This window comes from Mauremys mutica, chromosome 2, assembly GCF_020497125.1.
Source record: "Mauremys mutica isolate MM-2020 ecotype Southern chromosome 2, ASM2049712v1, whole genome shotgun sequence".
Lineage (NCBI taxonomy): Eukaryota > Metazoa > Chordata > Testudines > Geoemydidae > Mauremys > Mauremys mutica.
Genome location: NC_059073.1, coordinates 246118119 through 246136563, shown reverse-complemented (window position 1 = coordinate 246136563; position 18445 = coordinate 246118119). Strand labels below are relative to the sequence as shown.

At 41.6% G+C, this 18445-nt stretch overlaps 1 protein-coding gene across 7 annotated transcripts in view; it reads left to right on the top strand.

Annotated features, from left to right (window-relative positions):
- Positions 1–18445, top strand: part of UMAD1 (UBAP1-MVB12-associated (UMA) domain containing 1) — a 147590-nt gene that overhangs the window by 83185 nt on the left and 45960 nt on the right. For all 7 annotated transcript variants that reach the window (XM_045005222.1, XM_045005221.1, XM_045005216.1 and 4 more), the window contains one exon: positions 5437–5522. In XM_045005222.1, the coding sequence (XP_044861157.1) occupies positions 5437–5522 (86 nt within the window). The remainder of the gene's footprint in view (positions 1–5436; positions 5523–18445) is intronic.

Genomic DNA, 18445 nt, shown 5'->3' with positions numbered 1-18445 from the left:
CCCAGACCTGCAATCCCTGCACCTCACAGCATGGCTGCTGCGTGGCTAAACCGATCCGAGTTACGTTGCTCTGCCTCGGTACAACAGGTTCTCCTGAGTGGTAGGAAACCTTCCACTTGGTTAACATATCTGGCCAAGTGGAAGTGTTTCTCCCGCTGGTGCGAAATGCACAGTATTACTCCCACCGAGGTCCCGATCCCTACCATCTTGGACTACCTCTGGTCTCTCAAACAGCAGGGCCTGGCGGTGTCATCATTGAGGGAACACTTGGCAGCCATCTCTACCTTCCACCCAGGGGAGAATGGCCGCTCCGTATTCTCGCACGCTGTGGTTTCTAGGTTCCTCCAGGGCTTGGAGCGCTTATACCCCCAAGGTTGCCACCCCGCCCAAACCTGGGTCCTCAACCTGGTTCTAACCAGACTTATGACTGCCCCATTCGAGCCACTGGCAACCTGCTCACTGCTATACCTGTCCTGGAAGACAGTTTTCCTTGTAGCCATTGCATTGGCCAGATGAGTCTCTGAGCTTCAGGCTCTCACGGTGGACCCACCGTATACTGTGTTTCACAAGGACAAGGTGCAGTTGTGACCACATCCGGCCTTCCTCCCTAAGGTGGTGTCGGCCTTTCATATCAACCAGGATATCTTCCTTCCGGTCTTCTTTCCGAAGCCACGCTCATCGTGAAGGGAGCAACGATTGCACTCCCTAGACGTCCGTAGGGCGCTCGCATTTTATATCGAGTGGACAAAGCCCTTTCATAAAACGCCTCAACCCTTCATCGTACTGGCAGATCGAACGAAGGGCCTACCTGTCTCCTCCCAGAGGATTTCATCTTGGGTGACGTTGTGCATCCGCACCTCCTGTGACTTGGCCCATGTTCCATCGAGCCACCTCACTGCACATTCCACCAGGGCTCAGGCTTCTTCTGCTGCCTTCCTGGCTCACGTACCCTTCCAGGAGATATGTCGCGCAGCTACCTGGTCCTCGGTCCACACCTTTGCCTCACATTATGCACTGGTCCAACAGTCCAGAGATGATGCAGCCTTTGGCTCAGCAGTTTTGCGTTCTGCAACATCTCACTCCGACCCCACCACCTAGGTAAGGCTTGGGAATCACCTAATTGGAATCGATATGAGCAAGCACTCGAAGAAGAAAAGACGGTTACTCACCTTTGTAACTGTTGTTCTTTGAGATGTGTTGCTCATATCCATTCCAAATCCGCCCTCCTTCCCCTCTGTCGGAGTAGCCAGCAAGAAGGAACTGAGGGGCGGATGGGTCGGCAGGGGTATATATCCGGCGCCATAGCGGCGCCACTTCAGGGGGCGCCCAGCCGACCCACCGAGTGTTGCTAGGGTAAAAATCTTCCGACGAATGTGCACGCGGCGCGCGCACACCTAATTGGAATGGATATGAGCAACACATCTCAAAGAACAACAGTTACAAAGGTGAGTAACCGTCTTTTTCTGTGGAATAGCTCATAAAAGTCTTGCAGGTTGATCAACTTATTTGTCTTGCAGTTGAATTAATCACTTAGAGAGTGACTTCATTAAAAAGCAAAAAATCTATGCTGTTGAATTTTGTAGAAATTGTTGTCTTGTGGTGAAATATAAGAGTTGTACGATAACCTATATTCTTTGCTGAACAACATCTGTGCCTTGTAAACTAAGGTAGGGGCTGTAGAACTCTAATTTCAAAGAATACTGAATTAGAGAAAATGAGAAATCATAAAATGGTAAAACTGAAAAGTAAATACAAGGGGATATTGCTCACAGATAATACTCTGTTATTTCTCCCACTGGAAGACAGTAAGAGTAAAGCATTGAGTCCCATTCTTCCCATCAACTTTTTCCCTCTTACCTGGAATCAAGGAGGCAAAGGTTTTTTGTGATAATGAGCTAAGTATATCAACCCTTCCTCTCTTCTGTGAGATACTGTACTGCCAAAGCAGAATCAGAGAGTAGAGAGGGCAAAACAGTGTCGCCCTTTGTCAAAAATCAAGAGGATGCCGGAGAGCTATTTTTTTTTAATTGCCAGTGAGAAATAGTCATCATGTATCCCTCTCTCCAACCCTAGGAAAAAAATTAGAGATAATTGACAGGTGTAGGAAGCAGTATCCATTGAAGAGGGCTTACCTTAAAGTGCTGCCTGTAGTGTCTTTTGCCCAAAGGAGGTATCCTGCACAGACAGAAGGTCCAGTTGATGAGACTTAATGGTGTGTGGGGAAGTCCATATGACAACCTTACACATGTCTGCAACAGATCCTTCAGTCCTTACTGCCCAGGAACCAGAGAATGCTTCTAGAGGAATGATCCCTGACACTCAAGTGATAAGGACAATAAGATTGATCATAGGTTAGACAAATGCTTAGACTGTATATCAGTGGGGGTCTTAGAAATTGCTTTTTCATATTGGTGATTATCCAACAGGCAAATAACTTTCCTAAACTCTTGAGAATGAGATATCAAAAACAAAACAAAACCTTGAGTTCACACCCAGATAATTCAGTTGCCTATTCTAAAGGGTTGGGATAGAAGGTCAGCATAACAATAAAACTCAGTAAACACTTTAGGAATAATTTAACCTTACAGTATCTGGAAAAACTGCATATATGGTGGCAAGATAATAAGGTGCCTCAGTTCTCTACCCATCGGGCTGAAGTTATTGACTCTAGTAATAGGAACTTCAGAGTGAGCAGTTTTAGAGAGACCTGACCTTTTGGTTCAAGGAGCAGTCCTAAAGTACTGGAAGAAGCAGGGAGTGATTCAGTTGAGAAGCAACTGGTTAAAATAAGGTTCTGTGCAGTAATAAGAAGTAACCATAAGTAGCACCCATAATCTAATCAAGTTTAACGTCCATAGGGAGTGGAAGAGGATACCAAAGAAACCCACACAATAGCATTTAACTTCAAAAGGAGAACTACACAGAAATGAGGAAACTGGTTAAACAGAAATTAAAAGAAACAGTCACAATAGTGAAATACCAGCAAACTGCATGGCAACTTTTTAAAAATGCCGCAACAGAGGTTCAAAATATATGGATATAGTCCAAATTTAAAAAAACAAAAAAAAAACTCCACCAGTAAGAGGACCAAAAATGAGTAAAAGAGGTGGTTAGAGACAAAAAGATATCCTTAAAAATTGGAAGTCAGATACTATTGAGGAAGTTATAAAGCAGCATAAACTCTGGCAAGTTAAGTGTAAAAATATAGTTAGGCCAAAAAAAGAATTTGAAGAGCAATTAGCAAAAGACATACAATCTAATAGCAAAAAAATAAAAATTAAGTACTGTACATAAGAAGCAGGAAGCCTTCCAAACAATTAGTGGTGCCACTGGACAATCGAGGTGCAAAAGGAGTACTCAAGGAAGACAAGGCCATTGCAGAGAAGCTAAGTGAATTCTCTGTATCAGTCTTCACTGAATAGGATGTGAGGGAGATTCCCACACCTGAGCCACCATTTTTAGGTAACAGATCTGTGTAATTGTGTTCCAGTTAATCCTCATCCCCCTGCCACTTTCCCACCGTCCCTGCCCACCTCTGCTGCCCCCCCGAGCCAGGCTCCAGTCCTGCCCAGCCGTGCCCTCCCAGCGGTCCTGTGCCCGGCTCTGCCCCTCCTGCCGCAGCCAACCCTGTCTACTTCTGCCCCTCTCCTGCTCTTTTCCCTTCTCAGCCCGGCTCCCCCCAGCCTGGTTCCTCCGCCCCACTCCCCAGAGTCCTGTGCCCAGCTCTATCCCACCACCCCGCGAGCTAATCACCATTCAAGCTTTCTGATTGGTTGGTCCTGGGGGCAGGGCGGGGTGGGAACCAATTTTTAAAAAAAAAAGCTATTTTAAAAGCCCTAACAAGCCCAAAACACTAGCCAACATGCAAAGAGTTACAGAGGGATCTCACCAAACTGGGTGACTAGGCAACAAAATGGCAGGTGAAATTCAATGTTTATAAATGCAAAGTAATACACATTGGAAAACATAATCCCAACTACACATACAAAATGATGTACTCTAAATTAGCTGTTACCACTCAAGAAACAGATCTTGTTGTCATTGTGGATAGTTCTCTGAAAACATCTGCTCAATGTGCAGTGGTAGTCCAAAAATTTAACACAATGTTAGGAACCATTAGGAAAGGGACAGATATTAAGACAGAAAATATAATGCCACTGTATAAATCCCTGATGTGCCCACACCTTAAATACTGTGTGCAGTTCTGGTTGTACCATCTCAAAATAGATATATTAGAATTGGAAGCAGCACAGAGAAGGGCAATAAAAATGAATAAGGGAATGGAACAGTTTCCAGAAGAGGAGAGACTAATAAGACTGGGACTTTTCAACTTGGAAAAGAGACAACTAATGGAGGAAATGATAGAAGACAATAAAATCATGAATGGTGTGAAAAAAGTGAATAAGGAAGTGTATAACACGTGAACCAGGAGTCACCCAAAGAAATTAATAGGCAGCAGGTTTAAAACAAACATTAGGAAGTATTTCTTCACGCAAAACACAGTCAACCTGTGGAACTCGTTGTGAAGGCCAAAAGTACAATTGCGTTCAAAAAAAGAATTAGATAAGTTCATTCAGGATAGGTCCATCAATGGTTAGCTCAGCTGGTCAGGGATTACAACCCCATGCTCTGGGTGTCCCCAAAACCTCTAACTGTTTGAAGCTGGGACTTGACTACAGGAGATAGATCACTAGATAAATTGCTCTATTCTGTTCATTCCGTCTGAAGCATCTGTCACTGGCCACTGTTTAAAGACAGGATACTGGGCTAGATATACCATCGGTCTGACCCAGTATGGCCATTCTTATGTTCATATGCTATTTGGATAATTGGGAGTATACAGGATAATCTGACTAAAATAATTTTTGCACCTTTCCAAATTATCTCCTCACCACTCTTACATTATTTGCTCCTCAAGATCAATTCAAGTTCATGGTCTTTAGAATTTTACTATGATTTTGCCTGCTACAGCTGTGGCATCCACCACATCTTGAAGACAACTGGCTGGTGCATGCTTTTTAACTATGTGTGTGATGTTCTTAGGCTCCAGATCCCCACTTTGCTGCTGCCTCTCAAAGGCTGACAGCATTTTTTCTTTTTCCAGACTGGCTCTGCTGGAATATTCCCAGAACAGTCTAAAACAAGGGTTCTAAGATTTTTTCATAATTTGGGTCTCATCTTAATCTGTTGTCTCATGGACCACCACTAATTATGGCTGTGTGTGGACTGCTTTCCAAAATGCAAGTGTATGGTTTTTTCCCTTGATTTCAAGTTGGAAAATATAAATGTGGAAATGACATATTATACATAGACTTAATTCTCCCTTGTACAGTGAATCATATAATTACAAAGTAGTACTCTGGAAATTAATTTACTGGTTTGTGTGGAAAATGGAAAACCTTTCACTAAAATAAATTTATCTTTTTGCTTTGATAGGTGATACAATTAATGAACAGAGAAGAGCATCTAAAGATAAAAATTCATTTCCTGAGGCAGGACCTACATACAGTCAACCTGTTCAGGTAAGAGAGAATACATTTCCTTAAGTGTCTTTGGTGACATATCTTAGTAGAAGATTATTGAATAAACTGCTGCTATTCCAGAGATTTCTAAGGATATTAGGTAGTAGATTTTGCTCTGGCTTTGCAGACAAGGGCATAGATGTGATTTAATGTTTTAAACTAAATAAACTGAGGTCCTGCTGAGAGTCAAAAAAAAAAAAAGTCAGTATGGTAGAGAAACACAACTGTAATAGCGCTGTTGCATTCAAGCCTTTTTCTATCAATCTAAGATTCTTATATAGCCTGCATTAGCATAGCATCTGAATGCTGCTTAATCTGTAATGTTTGTATCCTCACAGAGGAGCTGTAAAGTAGTAGTATTCCAATTTTACAGATGGAGAACTGAGGCACAGAGAAAGTGACTTGATCATGGTCACACATGAATTGCCAAAGTAGGGAATTGTACCTGAGTCTCCCAAGTTTCAGGCTAGCACTCAAACCACTGAACTATCTGTGACCAAGGTGCCTGGGTCAGCCCTTGCTGGAAAAGCCAAGGTCAGAGCAGGCTGTGAAAGGGAGAGCAGATACTCCCAAGACTGGTGGGTAACACTGAAGCTAAACTCCCCCCAAGCAGTCACAACTGTGCTTCTGATCTCCCACACTGGTTATCAAGAAGCAAGAAAGAAATCACACAGCCCCCCAATCTGTTGCCTTCCAGTTTCTGGCTCCCAATCAGCACCTAGGTCCAGTACAGTGAGACATTATTTTAAACTCTGCTCACATATACTAAATGTTCTTCTGACCCCAAAGGGTCAGCCACATTACCAGCTCACTATAGGTTTGGATCTTATCCAAAATGCCACATAGATACTAAAGAATTGGCTGGCAAAAACTAAAGGTTTATTATAAAGAAAAAAGAAAGAACAAGAAGAGAGATGGTAAAACAGTCACATACAAAAACTTCAAAGTCCATATATCAGGTTCCTAGCAGTACTGGTGAGTTTGCTGGCTTGAAAGTCCCTCTAGAACACATCTACAGCTTGGATGGGTCATTCATTCCTTTGTTCAGAGCTTCAGTTTGTAGCAAAGTTCCTCCAGAGTTAAGAAGCAGGATTGAAGACAAAATGAAGAAGATGCAGTTGCCTTTTATAGTTTTTTGCCATGTGGCCTGTGCTTTCTTTGTTTCAAATACAAGCTGCCCAGCACGTGGCTTGAAAGCCTTAGAGTTCTGTCCATAGGCATGCCCCTCCAGGCCTTGCTGAGTTATAAGGTTTATTTGTCTTCTCTCAGTGGGTCAGTTGTATAGCTGATGGTCCTCAATGGACCAGCAAGCAGGCTAGGTAGAGCTGATGCCCAAACTGGCCAGGGATGTCACCCAGAAGCATAGTGTTGAGTGAGAAAGAAAAGAAGAATGCTTTGCATCAGTAGTGCATCTAAAAGTTTATGCAAATACCAACAAATCGTCAACAAATGATAGTGCAAGTAAAGGTTTAACAAAGCTTTCACGATATATAGGCCTTGGTGCAAATACTGTTTTCATTGTCCTAAATGCCACAATGATAGAATATGAGTGTTTTGATTAAGTTCATTTTGAAAAAAACTCGCACCCACATATACAGCAAAGCATGCTCCAGGACGTGATGCATTATAAGTGAATGGTCCAAGGGCTAGTCTACACTTACCTGCCGGGTCGACGCGGTGAGTTCGACTTCTCGGAGTTCGAACTATTGCGTCTAATCTGGACACGATAGTTCGAACTCCCCGCACGCTCCGGTCGACTCCGGTACTCCACCACTGCAAACGGCTGTGGCGGAGTCGACCTTGGAGCCGCGGACTTCGATCCCGCGGCATCTGGATGGGTAAGTAGTTCGAACTAGGGTACTTCGAGTTCAGCTACGCTATTCACGTAGCTGAACTTGCGTACCCTAGTTCGACCCCCGCCCTTAGTGTAGACCTGCCCCATCTGGTTATATGGTATTAACTTGAAGATGGACGAAGAGCACTGTGTATTTTATGAACCCAGTCACAGTATGAACACGTGACAGCAACAACAGACAGCATTAGTGAAGGACTAATCTAGTACAGCTTGGTATGATCAGTTTTTTATTTCAAACCTATTAGACATTATACATGGTATTAGGTATTGACGATTTTTACTTGAATTGAAATAGAGCTATTATGATGTAATAATTTAATTCTGTCTTAGTCTGTTGGTAGCAGTGGAAATTTAATCTATACAACAGTGAAGACTAAACAAAATATTTGAGATCAAGTAAGGTTTACATAAGCCAAAATAATAAAATAAAAACGAGAAACTAGAACAATAGTCAAGAAGAATGCGGAGAAATCTAACAAAAAAAATTTTTGGGGTGGGGGGAATCAAATTTGATGTCTTAGCCACATGTAGACAAGTGATCAGAAGATCTTTCCCAGTAACTTTGTCAGCTGTGGAATATGAAAATGTGTCAGTCGTCATCTTAGCTAACACATTAAGAATTGAATCAGAGCCCCCCAGAACTGAAAGCCTGAGCATCTACAGTTTAAGCTGAACAAATAGAGAAGAGCTGCAACAGACTCATATCCTCTGTGATTGGGCATAAATTGTCAGCCCTTACTTGTTTTCCAGCTTGAAAAGAACGTTACTACTAGTAATTAGATGGAGACATAGCTAAGACTGTGATAGTATGTTCAGCATACACTCCAGTATTGATTTGGAAAGGGAACCTTTTAGGAAAGTTTTTTAAAGATGGATCTCTGGTAATGGTATGGTACAAGTTATAAATATGTTGGTGTAATGAATTATAACGAGCAAGTTAGGCATTGAAACAGAAACAATTACAGATAAACAAGATGAACTTATCCATATGTCATGTTAATGCATTTGCACCCCAAAAATGTTGTACATGGTACCCACACAAGCACTTCAGTTTCCCCCCTCATAAATGATTTTTTTCTAAACGCGAACCTACTCTGCATAGTCCCATAATTTTAACTATATGCAGTACCACAATGAAATGGGGTTGTTTTTTTTTCCTGTTAGCTTTTCCTAAACATTTTATGTATGATAGTTTCAAGGCTATATTAGATAACCATTTCTCCTTCTGCTTTCTGTGTGTCATTGTGGCATTTATTACCATGAAGGCCTTGGTCTCAGTAATTTCTTGGTATCTTGGAGGTCTGCATGATGTTAGTGTTGTTCGTTTAATAGCGGGTGACACAAAATAAGGTCTGCAGGTTTTTTAAAAATCTGGATTAAAAAATGTGCCTGATATGATAATCTTTAATTCATCGTCATTAGTGAGTGTTGTTTAGCTTAAAATAATGAGGAACCAAAAACTGATTTGGTGAACTGGTAGCAAAGGCTTCTAGAAAAGAGCTGGAGGGAGATTAAGCAAGAAAACAAACATGAGTACCAGGGTTGAAAATGTAGTATAACTTTTTGAATTATAATTTCTTCATATACTGATTATTTCTGATAACTGATCTTTTGTGTGTTCTTAAAGGAAAAAGACATTTAAAACTGTGGTCCTTTGAGGTTTATCAACCAAACTAAACCATCTAATGAGGATCCATTTCAATGAATCCTTACTCCCTCTCTAATAAAACAATGGAATCTTTTTTCTTGAGTGTCACATCTGCCCCTGGCTTGATTATTCTCTCTGTAATTTTCTCATTGGAATGTTCTTCATCTCCCTTTATGCTACAGGTGCTACTTGTATGATCTATTATGACATATATAGTTTATCTGTGTATTTTAAGTGTACATTTTTATTTAGTTTGGCCATTGGAGGAAGAAGGAGTTGTCTGTAAACTTTCCTAAAACATAATCTGGCTCTTGAATCGATCAATGGTCAGAATGAAACCAAATAGAATGGTCCCATCTCAGGTTAGGATTCTCTGTGTCAGCTGACAAAGAAATGCAATATGTATTTTAAATGTCTGTTATCTTTTAACATAATTTCTACTAGACAAGGATTGGACTCTATACATCATTGCTGGGCTCTATTCTGATCTCAGAACCGTGCAAATTGTCTGAGCATGATGTTGGGAAAGTTACCTTTATCATGAAATTCATCCCTGTGAAGAAGGGCAGCCCAAGACCTGTGCACTACTTAAGTTCCACTTAAACCCTGTTTTGAAGGATCCCTGCAAAAAGATGAATTTCACCCTTAATATGTGTTGTTCCATCTGAGTTTCTGACCTAGATGCACAATGTTGTCTCTACTGGAGAAGATTCAGTAAGTTATGGCTGGGATGTGAGGAAAACAAACCTTCCTGAAGTTTTCTCACAACAATGGCTGACAACATAGCTCTTCATAACCTATGTAAAATATACTTTCAATCTTGCATTATTTCAAAGTGTTTTACATGTTTAGAGGAAGGAGGAGAGAAGTTTCCGAAATTAAATATTGGATTTTACTGGGGGAGTAAATCTTTTATTTTATTTCTAAATATTAAGGCATAGAGACGTTGAGTGTTTGTCACATGGAAACATCATGTTGCGGGTGCCTAAATAACTGGCTACATGCATGCATAAATAGCCAAATTAAGATGTGGCATTGGTGTCCATATATTAGGCGCACGCAAATATTTGCACACATGTAACAGAGTATTTGGACATTCACCAAACAGTTTTTAAAACCTCAGTGTACTTTAAAAAAAAAAAAAAGAATAATGCACACTTTTCAATTCCTATGGAAGGAAGATGGATAATTTTGGATATCAGTAAACTGATTCCAGTCTTGTGTGCGCGTGTTTGTGTTTTCATTTGTAGTTCAAGGAGAAATCACAGGACTTAGAAAAACCACAATAAAACTCTTAGGGCTGTCAATTAATTGCAGTTAATTCATGCGATTAACTCAAAAAAATGAATCACTATTAAAAAATTAATCATGATTAATTGCAGTTTTAATCGCACTGTTAAGCAATAGAATACCAAGTGAAAGTTATTTATTTAAATATTTTTGGATGTTTTTCTACATTTTCAAATATATTGATTTTAATTTCAACATAGAATGCAAAGTGTACAATGCTCACTTTGTATTATTATTTTTATTACAAATATTTGCACTCTAAAAATGATAAAAGAAATAGTATTTTTTCAGTTCACCTCATACAAATACTGTAGTGCAATCTCTTGTGAAAGTGCAACTTGCAAATGTAGATTTATTTATTTATTTATTTATTTTTGGTTACATAACTGTACTCAAAAGCAAAACAATGTAAAACTTTAGAGCTTGCAAGTCCACTCAGTCCCATTTTTTGTTCACCAGTTGCAAAGGCAAACAAGTTTGTTTACATTTGCCGGACATTATGCTGCCTGCTTATTATTTGCAGTGTCACCTGAAAGTGAGAACAGGCATTCACATAGCACTTTTGTAGCTGGCACTGAAAGGTCTTTACATGACAGATATGCTAAACATTCATATGCCCCTTCGTGCTTTGGCCACCATTCCAGAGGACATGCTTCCATGCTGATGATGCTTGTTAAAAAAAATAATGCATGAATTAAATTTGTGACTGAACTCCTTGGGGAAGAATTGTATGTCTCCTGCTATTTTACCCACATCCCACCGTATAGTTCATGTTATAGCAGTCTCGTATGGTGGCCCAGCACGTGTTGTTTGTTTTAAGAAAACATTCACTGCAGATTTGACAAAACACAAAGAAGGTACCAAGGTGAGATTTCTAAAGATAGCTACAGCACTCAACCCAGGGTTTAAGAATCTGAAGTGCCTTCCAAAATGAGTGGCACTAGGTGTGGAGCATGCTTTCAGAGATTTTAAAAGAGCAACACTCCGACGCGGAAACTACAGAACCTGAACCACCAAAAAAGAAAATCAATCTTCTGCTGGTGGCATCTGACTCAGACGATGAAAATGAACACGCGGCAGTCTGCACTGCTTTGGATGTTATCGAGCAGAACCCGTCATCAGCATGGATGCATGTCTTCTGGAATGGTGACTGAAGCATGAAGGGACATATGAATCCTTAGGGCATTTGGCACGTAAATATCTTGTGACGCCGGCTACAAGAGTGCCATGTGAATGTCTGGTCTCATTTTCAGGTGATACTATAAACAAGAAGCATGCAACATCATCTCCAGTAAATGTAACCAAGTTTGTTTGTCTGATTGCTTGGCTGAAGTAGGACTGAGTCGACTTGTAGGCGCTAAAGTTTTACATTGTTTTCTTTCTGAATGCAGGTTTTTTTATACATAATTCTACATTTGTAAATGATAAAGAGATTGCACTACAGTACTTGCAATGGGAGAATTGAAAAATACTATTTATTTTGTTTTTTTCAGTGGCAGTGTTTATAATAAATAAAAACTGAGCACTATACACTTTGTATTCTGTGTTGTAATTGAAAACAATATATTTGAAATTGTAGAAAACATCCAAAAATATTTAAATAAATGGTATTCTATTACCATTTAACAGCACGATTGTGTGATTAATCACGATTGATTTTTTTAATCGCTTGACAGCCCTAAAAACTATATGATTGTTGTATTTAACTCTGTACTGCAGATTGCCATCTTATATACTTAATGTGGTGTTAGTGAGAAACGCAATATCATACAACTTGTTTAGTCTTGCATTAATGATAGCACATGAATTCGAAGAATGTTCTGCAAAGATATTGTAATTTATTTAAAGCTATTTGTCTGTTAAACTATAATGGGTATCAAATATTTGTTGTGCATAATTGACCAGGAGTGTTCAGTTGTTTAAAGGAATCAAATCCTTATTTTCTCATTGCAAACTGGCTTTTATTTTTAAACACTGTCTGATTTAGAATTTAAAATGTGAGGGCTTTGTAATTGGGGGAACAGGGAAAATGGTGATCAAAAATAATGTTAGTGTCATTTTCCATAGGTAACTTACTTATTCAGAGGTGAAACTGTGAAAAGTGTGGTTCTTGAAGCAAATATCTTCTACAGATTCTCCATTAACTTTTGTCTTTTTTGCTGTTCCTTCTCCCTTTAGATTTTACTGGATTTGTTGCTCTCTGTGTGTCTTTCTAAATCTTGAGGGAGACCAGCTGGGTGAGGTAATATCTCTTATTGGATCAACTTCTGTTGGTGAAAGAGACAAGCTTTCGAGCTCCACAGTGCTATCCTTAAAATCTTGTTTCTTTCACTAACAGAGGTTGGTCCAACAAAAGATACTAGATAACGTTTTCATCTCTCTTAGCCAGAAGGCCACCACATCTCTGTCAGATCCTGGGAATACTATGGTACAACACTGCAAATTTCTAAATCATGTCAGTTAAATGATATCCACTTTACATAGTACTTGCTTAACTTAATAGCATAGTGCATAAGTGATAGCTAAATAAAAACAAACCCATCTTGATAACTATTTTCTGTCCTCCTCAATATATCACAAGGGAACTTGTTTAGATTTCAGCAATTCCCAGTCTTCACTATTCTGAAGTGGCGTAACACTATGTAAAATGCAGCCAGAGGAATTTCAAGTATAGGGGCATGACCTGGCAAGGTGCTGAGCACTCTGGTTTCAATTCAGCCTGTGTAGTTTCAGTAAGTCACTTCATTGGGACTATTCACATACCTCAAGTTGAACACATTCCTAAATACTGTGCTTTGGATAAGGGCCAGAGTTCTCAATTTTTCAGGACTGAACCCATAAAATAATCTTTGTTTATGAAACATGAAGCTTCTGATTTAGTTACAGTATTACAGTGATAGGAAATACCATGGTTTTATCAGTTTTCACAGTACTTCAGTTTGTAGCTTTTGCATTTTTATTGCACAATTTGTCAATATTCAGTCTTAACCTATTTTCATTGAGATTCTAAAATTAAGATTATAATGCATCCCAACATCAGCATTGTTGTTAGACTATTTAGATATATTAATAGTATTTTGAAGCTTTGGTAATATTTTCCTTTAATTTCATGTAGTTCCCCATTCCATTGGCAGGGAAAGGTAGTAAAATTATATATATTTTTTGCCCCTCCTCGACAACTATGTTAGTATGTACTTGTGGAGACTGATATAAAATATTATTTGACAGATGGTATGGTTGTAAATTAGGATTTGTAAAGATTACTCTCAGTCTATGGTGTTGAGGACATCCTGAGGTTAAATTGATACAGGAAACAAAAGATATTTATAGTAATAACTTTGGTTCTTCATATCTCCCTACTGTCACCTTGTAAAGCTGCTCATGTCTTATTTGATATTGCACTTCTTATTGATGATCAATATGCCCGCTTTACCCAACAGATGTCATCAAATTTAATGGGCAGAAGCTATAGTAACAGTAATTGTATTAAAAGAAACTACTAAAAGTGAGCTATGTTGGGTCTGTAAATTAAAGGAATTTTGCTTATTAATTTTATACTGTTTGTTCTGCTGATTTCCTCTTTCATGGGCTTCATACGCCTCTCAAATATTTAGTGGCTGTTCCCCTGTGTCTGGAGGGCTTCTTGTATATTTTTATGGTGGTGTGGGGGGAAATGACTCCCTCGGGGGATTGCTTAATCCCTAGTTATCCAAATTATATATTGTTAGACATTTTTAATTATATACCTTTTGTAAGATACTTATAATCCTAATTATAGTTAGGTATCACAATTCATGTGGAAGACTAAATATGGCTCACTGGAACTTCCTTGGAACATTTGGTACAACAGACTATGGAAATGGCAGAGACAGAAATCCTCTCTGATCTGGAACAAGTGGAAAACTGTCTGTAGTTTTGTGTGTCAAATGCGGGTAATACAATGCGCAACGTTTTCGGGAGCATACACTAACAGTAGGAAAACTTCTGCAAAACAAGACAGTATTATAAAAAACATATTTAGCTGAGCTCTTTGTCAGCATTGTGAACTTCTAGGATTCTGAGACTTCTGTAAACAGTGCTTGCTTGTCTGGCGTAGTCCCAAATATGATTTAGTTTGTGCTGGATGTCATGAGACCCAAAAAGGACAAAGTGAGATTTTTGTTGTTAATGTCCATTTTATTTGGATCTTAGGGGTAATAGCACATGTTGTTTAAGTTGATAGACTTTCACATTTACTTGAGCTGGTCACCTTTTTAATCATTTCTTTGACTTAAGCTCAGAGGCTGGACAGTGCTAGGGCTGGACAGTGCTATCATTATCTCTCCTGTTTTGTTTTTGGCAATGAGACTGGGCTGTCAGCTTGCCTAAATGATATAGCCAAGTTTGGCTGTCTGGATTATTTCTTTAATAAGTTAATGACAAAAACAAGAGCTACTGCCTGTAGGATGCAAGTGTCTTGATTCAGCCATTCAATTCTTAGCCCTGGTCTACACTACAAGTTTAGGTTGAATTTAGCAGTGTTAGATCAATGTAACCCTGCACCCGTCCACACGACAAAGCCATTTTTGTTGACTTAAAGGGCTCCTAAAATCGATTTCTGTACTCCTCCCCAGTGAGGGGATTAGTGCTGAAATTGACATCTCTGGGTTGAATTTGGGGTAGTATGGATGCAATTCGACGGTATTGGCCTCTAGGAGCTATCCTAGAGTGCTCCACTGTGACCGCTCTGGACAGCACTCTCAACTCAGATGCACTGGCCAGGTAGACAGGAAAAGCCCTGGGAACTTTTGAATTTAATTTCATTGCTGATCAGCACAGGTGACCATGGAGTCTCAGAATCACAAAAGAGCTCCATCATGGACTGAATGGGAAGTACTGAATCTGATTGCTATATGGGGAAAATAATCCGTGCAGCAGGCAAGCGCACAGCAGGCAAGTGTAGAATCCCTTCTCCCTGGCAGCCCGGAACTGTTCATCACCCTGGAGCCAATACCCTCCCAAAGCGGGCTCCCTGACTATGAAGCTGGAGAAAGCACGTCTGTTATATTTACAAAGGTACACCCTCCAAAGGGTTTAAAAGCAAGCGTGTTTAATTTGCCCTGAAGACTTGGGATGCATTTGCAGCCAGTATAGCTACTGCAAAAGTCTGTTAACGTGTCTGGGGATGGAGGAGAAATCCTCCAGGGACATCTCCATGAAGCTTTCCTGGAGGTACTCTAAAAGCCTTTGCCATGCGGTGGGTGGAGGCCCGTTCATGCTGAGCTGTTCACGTTTGGCTGAGAGGGATCTTCCCTGATACTAGCCATGCGGTGGGGGGAGGGGAGGGAAGCACATGTGCTTTGTAATGTGAATTGCTTGATTGAGTGTGAAATAGTCTTCCCTTTATTCTCTAAAATGTATCTTTTTAAAAACTACTCTCCCTTTTTTCCCTCCCGCAGCTGCAAATGTTTCTACACTCCCCCTATCATCTCTGTCCCAGAGGTTAATGAGCCTAATGTGGGAGCAAACCAACATGCTCAGGCATCTGGTGGAGCTGCAGGAAAGGCAGCAGGAGCACAAACTGCCGCTGCAGCCCCTGTTCCATATCCTCCTGACCCAGACGCGGCTCCAGGCACCAGCACACCAAGCGCATGCCTGGGGCGGCAAGCCACGGGGGGGCGCTCTGCCAGTTGCCACGAGGGCAGCAGGCAGGTTGCCTTCGGCGGTATGCCTGCAGAGGGTCCGCTGGTCCCGCGGCTTCGGCGAACCTCCTGCAGGCGTGCCGCCGAATCCACGGGACCGGGGACCTTCCGCAGGCAAGCCGCCGAAGGCAGCCTGCCTGCCGTGCTTGGGGCGGCAAAATACCTAGAGCCGCTCATAACTGCTGCCCAGACGCCCAGACGCCCAAGAAGGCGGGGGGGGGGGAGAAGAGGAGGCTATGGGCACCCAGCCACTCCACCCTAGAGGATTGCCCAAGCAACAGAAGACTGGCATTCAATAAGTTTTTTTTTGAACTGTAGTATGGCATTGTCCTTCCCTCCTCCTCTCATCCACCACCCCACCTGGTGCTTCCCTCCCCACCCACCCCTTCCAAGCTACCTTGTGAGTTTTCCCCCTATTTGTGTGATTGAATTAATAAATGACTTTATTGCCTCTGAAAGCGGTGATTGAAGGGGGGAAGTCAGTTGGCTTACAGGGAAGTAGAGTCAACCAAGGGGGTAGGTTTTCATCAAGGAGAAACAAACAGAACTGTCACACCGTAATCGGCTGCCAGGCGATTTGCCTCAACCTCCCACCCCGCCATAAACGTCTCCCCCTTACTCTCACAGGTAATGTGGAGCACACAGCAAGCACCAATAACAATGGTAATATTGGTTTCGCTGTGGTCTAACCTAGTCAGTAAACTGCACCAGCAAGCTTTTAAACATACAAATGCACATTCTACCACCATTCTGCACTTGCTCAGCCTATAGTTGAACTGCTCCTTACTATTGTCCAGGGTGCCTGTGTATGGCTTTATGAGCCATGGCATTAAGGGGTAGGCTGGGTCCTGAAGGATAACTATAGGCATTTCAACATCCCCAACGGTAATTCAACTGAGGGCTGCTCTCATCTTCAGGGCAGGGGAAAGCAAGTCACAAAGTTCCATGAAAGTGCCCTTACGCATGCGAAAGTTTCACAGCCACTGGGAATCATTCCAGACTTGCAACACTATGCAGTCCCACCACTCTGTGCTTGTTTCCCAGGCCCAGAATCAGTGTTCCATGGCATGAACCTGCCCCATTATCACCATGATGTCCAAATTGCCAGGGCCTGTGCTTTGAGAGAAGTCTGTGTCCTTGTCCTCATCACTATTGTGATTGCGTTGTCGTCGCCTCCTCTCCTGCTTTTGCAGGCTCTGCACATACTGCAGGATAATGTGCAAGGTGTTTACAATGCTCACAACAGCAGTGGTGAGTTGAGTGGGCTCCATGCTTGCCGTGGTATGACGTCTGCAGGAGAGCAGAGTTGCAGTGGAAGCAGTGGATGACAACGGTTAGCACCGCGCACGTTTCCCGATGAAGAACAGACGTTCCCAGGAGCCCATGACAGACAACATGGAGAAATTTGCTATCGAGGCAAGAGCAGGAGAGCAGAGTTGCTGCGGAATCGGTGGATGATGATGGGATGCCACGAGAATAGATATTTATAAAGAACGACGAGAGGACCTGCGAGGTGGATTCATGGCACGAAGAGAGCAGAGTTGCAGCGGAAGCAGTGGTTGGATGGCGACGGTTAGCAGTCCTGCTGCACTGTCTGCTGAAAGCAGTATGGCGTCTGCACGGAAAAAAGGCATGAAACGATTGTCTGCCGTTGCTTTCATGGAGGGAGGGGCGGCTGATGACACCCACCCATGACAATGTTTTTGCCCCATCAGGCATTCGGAGCTCAACCCAGGATTCCAATGGGTAGCGGATACTGCAGGAACTGTGGGATAACTACCACAGTGCAACGCTCCGAAAGTCGACGCTAGCCACGGTACTGTGGACACACTCCACCGACTTAAGGCGCTTAGTGGGGGGAGACACAATCAACTGTATAAAATCACTTCCTAAAAACAGACTTCTATAAATTCGACCTAATTTGGTAGCGTAGACATACCCTTAGCCTACCTTTTGGGAAGCTCTATTATATCAGTACAGATAGAGGATTAAGTTCTCACCAATGTAGAAACATTCACATACTTGGGCAGCACTATCAGCCAGGACGGTGGAACAAGCCAGGACATCCAGAACAAAATCAATAAAGCCAGGAACATCTTCAGGAGCTTAAATAGAGTCTGGAAATCATCAACATACAAAACCAAAACTAAACCCAAGATTTATCAGAGCTGCGTACTTTCAACATTACTTTATAGTGCAGAATGCTGGGGAATGAGAAAGTATGACATGTCCAAACTATCTTCATTCCATTCAACCTGCCTCAGAAAAAATCCTCCATATCTTTTGGCCCAGAACAATCTCAAACCAAGATCTATTGACCCAGTGCAGCCAGGAGATATGAGCAGCAGCATTTTCAGGAGGTGTTGGAGGTGCTTTGGTTGGAAACTGATTCTATCACCAGAGTAGCAGTAAAATGGACACCTGAAGGCAAGCAAAAACGAGGCTGCCC